This window comes from Adelges cooleyi, unplaced genomic scaffold, assembly GCF_023614345.1.
Source record: "Adelges cooleyi isolate 19-005CV unplaced genomic scaffold, UGA_ACOO_1.1 ACOO_flye_CR_arks_rails_tigmint_CR_PRNA_108, whole genome shotgun sequence".
Taxonomy (NCBI): Eukaryota; Metazoa; Arthropoda; class Insecta; order Hemiptera; family Adelgidae; genus Adelges; species Adelges cooleyi.
In genome coordinates, this window is record NW_026095761.1 from 16732556 (window position 1) to 16739747 (window position 7192).

Consider the following 7192-nt stretch of genomic DNA (forward strand, 5'->3'; position numbering starts at 1 on the left):
ACATTCTTGTAAGTTGTTTGTACTCAAGTGTCATTGTTAGTTGGAGTTGTTAATACATACCTACTTCTGATTGCAATCCATCTGACCTAAGCATCTAAAACAATCAATTTGATCGACTCGATTTGTGCTATTATAGCAAAGTATAATAATATATTGAATCATCGGTTGTCGATGAAAAAATAAAATCCCGGGCCACTGTAGGGTTTTGAGTGGGTTTATAACAAGAGTCAGTGAATATAAATGATGGTGACCTAAAAAAATAAATACAACAATAATCGATTTTATCGAGGGCATACCCTAGGATGAACAAACCGCTAAGTGAAAAGAAACACAGTTTGTGAAATATTGTTTTTTGGCGATAAAAAAAGGTCCACGCGGTGTTTTCCGCATGCCGAAACGCCTTGTGTATGCATATATTGTATTAAATGACGAGTTTTACAACGTATCAATTAATTATAATATGATGGTGTGAACTTCAAAATAAAAATGTCAAGAATCACAATAAACATTAGCCGTCAATCCGCCCCTTTATGTTCATATTACACTGCGCAAAAGCGTTTCCGATATTTTAAATAAACTATTAATACAGCTGAGCTGACCTGATTTCGTGTTATTGCCAACTAATAATCACAACATGACTACTCTGGGTAATTTGTAAATTTAATAAACGCCATTCGTTTAAATGCCATCGGTGGAAAATTCACGGCAATATGAAACACGTTGCGTTGTACGTTGTACTTGTCCATAGATGGCGTCAAGTGAATTGAAAACAAAATAAAGGGCGTTTGCCATTTTTTTGGCGTCGAACGATTTTAAATATGCTTTGTATTCCCAATCATAAGTACCTTTAATTGATTGTGTAATTATTGTAGTTTGACATTTTTAATGTTCATTAAAATGGCAACACTAACCTTTTTGTAAGTTAAAAAGTATACTATTTAAACTATAAAAGGAATTAAAAATAAATGTATCGTACAAAATAAAACGCACACAAACTAAAAACAGTAAAAGCTTCACAAATCTAAAACAAATACTTTGTGTGTGGATATTAAATTGTTCTAAATCTTAATTATTATCTATTTACTATATATAAATAGAAAAAAAAGTAGAGCCTATAAATAGGTTATTTTAACGATTAAAAACTTAATGATGATATTCATGCGAATAATTTAACAACTTAAATATAATAAAAGTTATTATATATATATATTTAGTTATAACATTAATAACAACTGTACAACAAAATTTAACCATTTTTTTGGAACAATAATAAAAAAAAAACATACATTTTTGTTAATTGTCTCTAAAATTGATAAACACGGTTTAAGATATTCTCTGGTTGTTTTATACGTTTGCATAATTTTCTCAAATTGATATCATATAAAGATTTTATTTCATTTATTTTAGTAAATTCGTATCTAGTTTCAGAATGTATAATTTTTAGTTTCGTTCATAATCATACAATATTTATTGAACATTTTTATTTTTATTTAATAAGTTGTTTACAAATTTGGAGGTAATTTAATTAAAATACACACGACGAGCTAGAGAAAATCTGAAATCAGAATCATATCCAGCGAAAAATAACTGTAAAACAGGTTAAAAACAATAATTTAAATACTTACTAAAGCCCAAATCAGTTTGTACAACAAGTATAATCTTGCACATCGTTGTTTTCCAAAAAAAAAAAAAAATGAAAATTAATATTTTAAAAGTAATTATCCATATTTTGGAGGGTATAAATTATTAAGTATTGACCTATTTTATTAAAACGAAAACTGAATGATCATTTTGAATTTGACGACCGACTTACCTTCGATGCAAAGCTTTTTTTTTTTTTTTTAAATCAACATTTATATTTAAAAATACATTAACCAACTTTAGAACAACGTAGTACACATCTATTAAATACTGATTCACACCATTTATGCCGACACAACCGAGTATGTTGTGTTCTAGTTAATTTTTATATTATATTTTTCAGTTCTCTTAAAAACGGTAAAAATTAGCATACTAAGCAGTGTTTACATAATTAACAATATCATCGTAATGCTCATTTGACAAGGCAAAAATGAACCGTAAAAGTACTCTAAAGACCAGCGTAATAAATAAGAATAACTCGTTAACGACAATTTATATCTTGTATATTCAAAATAATAGCCAATAAGGAGTACGTTTATTAAATGGCGTTATTCTTTATTATCTAGCACGTGTTAGGCATAACAGAAACAAAGGTAGTCAACCCAACATACGTCGTGAACAAAATAATGGAGCCTTACAGAACGACTCCTTAAATATTCAATAGATAGGCATCACAACGAGCGTCCATGTTTTCCCAGTGACTATACCGACTCCTTATTATATATATATATTATTGTTAAAAATAGTTAAAAAAACTATTTCTATTATTTATTACTTTTAATTTGTTTGTATAATTCGATTTTTATTAATTTCGTATTACAAAACAACAATTTGAGTACTTTATTTTGGCCACACAGTGTTCTCTATCCATGTAATATAATTGGATATCTTTGTATAAACACCGGGCATACCGTTTCCACATATACCTCCAAATGAAATTATACCTACTTGTGTGTACACGCATGGGAATTCAGGATGTTTTATTTGAAGTGGTCCCCCGGAATCACCCTAAATAAAATCAAAAATAAATCACCGATCGTTACATAATTCTAATAATCATTTTTAAGCTATTACAAGAATTAAGTTTATTGCGGGTTTTGAGTATAGCAAACGTCCCAATTGTGTAATAATTTAACATAATAGGCGTTACATTTTAAACGTATAGCATAAGCCTCGATAAAACAATATTAATGTATTGATACAAATGTTCAAATGTTTACTTTGACTTTTCCGTATTACTTATTATTTTAATACAAATATGTACTCGATATTTTGGATTTAAGAAATATTTGGACTTTGTTTTAATTTCAAGAATATTTTCACCGTTAGTTCATTGTACAATTTTTGTTTATAGCATAAATATGTTGGACGTTTTATTATAGTATTTTAGCTTCGATGTGAAGCCGAGAAATTATTGGTTTAACAATGGTGCGTTTTTAATTGACCGGTGGACCGATTCTTTACGCAGCGACAGTCTAAAAACTGTTGGTCGTATTCGAATAAGCATTTTTCAAGGTGAAATAATGTAAAAGTTTACCCGTTCTCCTTTAAAATGTAGAAAATCTGCCAAAAACGTAAAATGTTTTCTATTCATCGCAGCCAAGTGTCTTTTATCGACGGTGTTTATAACAATGAAAAATCACTGTACAAATTACCTGACAGGTATCTTTTTGTACGCTGCCTGCGCAAAACCGACGGCTTTCCAATATTCCTGATAAATATTAGAATTAGATAAAATTTACTGTTGGCCGTCGGAGGGAATGCGGGGTATTGCACTGTTGCTGCGGCAAAACGTTTAAAGCTACTTTTAGCAAATGTGTACTCCGCGCACCGCCTGAACAACAATAAACGGTATTTTAGCTGTGTTAGAAGCACTGAACTATATACATGGAAGGCGCATAGTGAAAATAAATTGCCGACACACGGATTCCGCCATTTTGATTCTTGTCATGGATAAAACGGTGTAATATATCATTTGTTCCATGATAAAAATCTGATAACATCGTATTATCTTTTATCACCGGTTAAAAAAAAATGATATCAACAATATGAAGTCAGAAACCATTATCGAAAATCACTAAATAAAGTTGGATACGGTAAGTAAAATAACGAAACGGAATCAACATGGCGGCCTCTGAGGCTAGTCACTTTTGTTACATGGGAAATATGCATTAGGCGCGCCTTCCATGTATATAGTTCAGCGGTTAGAAGTCAATGTGTCTGCGTGTAACGCATTGAAGGACAAACCGAAACTTATTTGTCACCATCCGGTGGCTACGGTCGTCTGGTCAGGTGTTAAATTTCGAGCATGTGCGGTAATTTGGATGCACCACTCGAGACGTTATTTCGTATGTCCTGGCACCGGCATCGCCGGTATTGGATTTATAGTCCAAGTCGCCAAGCCGAACCCGCCGGGCGTAGGTCCTTAGACAACGGTAACGACGATTGCGATTATGTTGATTTGTCCGAAAATCGGTCGTTCGCATGGCCGTGTACGTACCCCGAGTGTTGAACTTTTCACAGTGTTAAAAAATCCACCTGTCGCTGATTAACGAGCCTCCACAATTCCAGATGACGTACTCCGGAACACTGCCATAGCCGATTAACGCCTGAAATATAAGACAAAAAGCTTAAAGTTATCATAAGCCCCGCCGTCGCATCGCGCGTAGGTGTACTCGAGCGGCGGGGCCGAGTCTCGTGTTTGTACTGTACACGTAGTTTGTTAACAGTTGGTCAAGGCCAAAATTAAGAAAGAGTATTTCATTATCTCATCTTATAGATACCTCTACAAAAAAACAGTCGATTGGCGTAAAACAAATATTATGTACAACGCGCACTAAGACGAAAAAAATGTTAAAAAGGACATTTTTTTAACCTTTTTAATATTAGTTATACTATATTATATTATTATTGTGCAACCTATAACTACGTTTTGATGTCTAACGGAACATTTTCATTGCCATTCTTAGAGCTTACTGCTTCCTATTGCTCTCCCGTAACATTCCCAAACCCTCGCAATCTATTATCCCTCATTTTGTCCGCTATCCAAGACACGCCTACGCTATCCTATCTCTTTAGTATTCGTTTCTTATTCTTCCTGTCTTCTCTCGTCATGCCACTTGTCCACCTAAGCGTTCTCGTCTCATTGAAATACTATTGTTACATAAAACACCTGACGGTTCTTTCAACTTGATGATCCAACCACATTTAATCCTATGTTTTACATCCTCGTCAATGCCACCTAGCTTCTGTACAAAACATTCTAAATACCTAGAACTCTAAACCTCGCCGACTATGTAAAATATCAATAGTACAATATACTGTATATTAATTATCATAATATTATTTGATATCATACATTTTGACAGGCAATCCAATATTAATATGTAAACACGAGTGTTTTGATAATATTTCCTACACAGTGTACACTTAATTATACGTGTATTGTTTTCAAGGTAACGGAATATATTATTATGTATAAAAGGTGAGTCCTCTTGGCTCAAGGTTGAAGCGTCTAAAGCCAAAACAACTTTGACTATAAATGGGGTGGAATACTTTGAAATAAAAACAAAAAATTAATTTAGTATTATTTTTCAAATGGAATTTCGCGTATCTATCCACACAAACGACAATATTTACGAGTTAGGATTTAGAATTAAAAAAAAAAATGTTTAATTTGTTCTATGCGACTTTCAGAAAAAGCAAAATTAATAGAAATAGCAATACAGGATTAGTAGAACGTGGCAGAATATAAGGAGAGCCTTTCAACTAGAAGGATATTGAACCACCACATACGTATAAAAATCTCTTAGAAAAACATGCATTTTTCAATTTTTGAATGGGAATATTTACCATATGTGGGAATTCTTTGGGATCAGCTTTTGTACCGCCGACTATCAACGGTTTGTAATCCTTGCAGGTATTGATCGTATCGTATTTATTAATTGAATTTATCGACAGTGTTGGTTTTGGCACTTTTTTGTAAATCAGTTCAGAGTAATTTCGGCACACTAAAAATAACAAAAAAATATGCGAATCAACAACGGTTATAAAATAGTTGGTTTCCATATGAGATCGTTGGATGGACCATCGTTCGCTTTTGGACACAAATCGCCTAGAATTATTATTGTAAACGCAATAAAGTTAATTAAAACAAACGTGGCTTCACATCAAAGAGAACGCGTTAAGCCCAATATTTAAAGTCAATTAACTTAAAACCGCAAATAAAAATATTGGCAGTTAACTTTTGAAGCCATCACAGTGTTCTCGACCACGTTTGCCCCTATTTTTTTTTTAAGGGGGCCGCAACATGGTGTTTACAAATAAATATTAAGTAGAGAAATAAAAAAAATATAAACGCCACCCCATAGATAAAGTTGTTCTCTATACATTGTAAGAATTTGGTAGATTTACCCCTTGAGGGGGTCGGAGCACAACTAGTTTTCATGCGTTTAAGACCAATAAGCGGTGCTAAATTGGACATACTTCCCAATGTTGGATTTTTATTTTTTAAATATGTATAGATTTGTTGACACATTTTCTAGGTTTCTTAGGAAGACGATATTCAATTTTCTCTTTTGAAGACCTCCAAAATTATTTTTTTTGAAAATTCAGTGATAATTCCCCAATTACATTTGAATTTATTTTAGGCATACCAAATTTTTAAATCGAAAATCAGCTTCCTAAGAAACCTAGACAATTTGTCAACAAATCCATGCATACTTTATAAATTAAAATCCAACATTGAATAGGGTGGCGTTTTTATATTTTTGATATTTATACTTATTATTTTTTTAGTAAATTCCATGCTGCGGCCCCTTTAACTTAAACTTTGTTCATAAGTGCAGATTTAAAGAACCAGTACAGTGTACACCGGTACAGTAAGAAGTGAGGTTAGGGTGGTCATTAACATGAAAATAATTGAATCATAGTCAATCAGTAAATTAATTACACTAAAAAAAAAACCAAAATCTATGTAATATTCTATTTGATTTAGGAAGATGACCATTCATAATTTACCTTATAAAAATGTTATTCTTATGAAAAAAAAAATACTTATTATAGATGTTAGATGTTTAAACAATAAATTATTTATAATTTTGGTAAAAATATCTGGGACCATGAGAAATATTTTATAATATTTTCGAAATTATAAATGTATAAGCAAAACATATTTATTTATCATTTTAATAATATTAATGTATAAATTAAAAACTATCAATTTGATAAATATTTGACGACTAGTCATTACAGATAAGTAATTTTGAATTTTTGACTTTTGGAAAAAGAACAAAAATATATCTATTTTTTTATAACGTTTTTTTTAAAAATGTTATTCACTAAACCAAAACTGATAACCAATTTTCTCTTGCATGTCTAGTTATTTTTATGAATCGCCTCGTATAATTTATAAAAAACACCGTTTTATATAAATATGTTTACATTAGAAAAATGTTTTAAAATTTCTTTAAAATTAATTTTGTTTTTGCCGAATTAATAATTAATCTCAGAACTGTTGTAGAATTTTTAGTTTTTTTTTACACACAAAAGA

General features: G+C 31.2%; 1 protein-coding gene across 1 annotated transcript; it reads right to left on the bottom strand.

Moving 5' to 3' along the window:
• Window positions 1-2481: 2481 nt before the first annotated feature.
• On the bottom strand, window positions 2482-6124 carry LOC126841747 (serine protease snake-like). Its single transcript, XM_050578378.1, has 5 exons — window positions 6055-6124; window positions 5494-5651; window positions 4175-4250; window positions 3297-3352; window positions 2482-2649 (listed from the first exon to the last, which is right to left on the bottom strand). The coding sequence occupies exons 1-5, from the start codon at window positions 6122-6124 to the stop codon at window positions 2482-2484; spliced, it is 528 nt and encodes a 175-aa protein (XP_050434335.1).
• Window positions 6125-7192: the final 1068 nt, after the last annotated feature.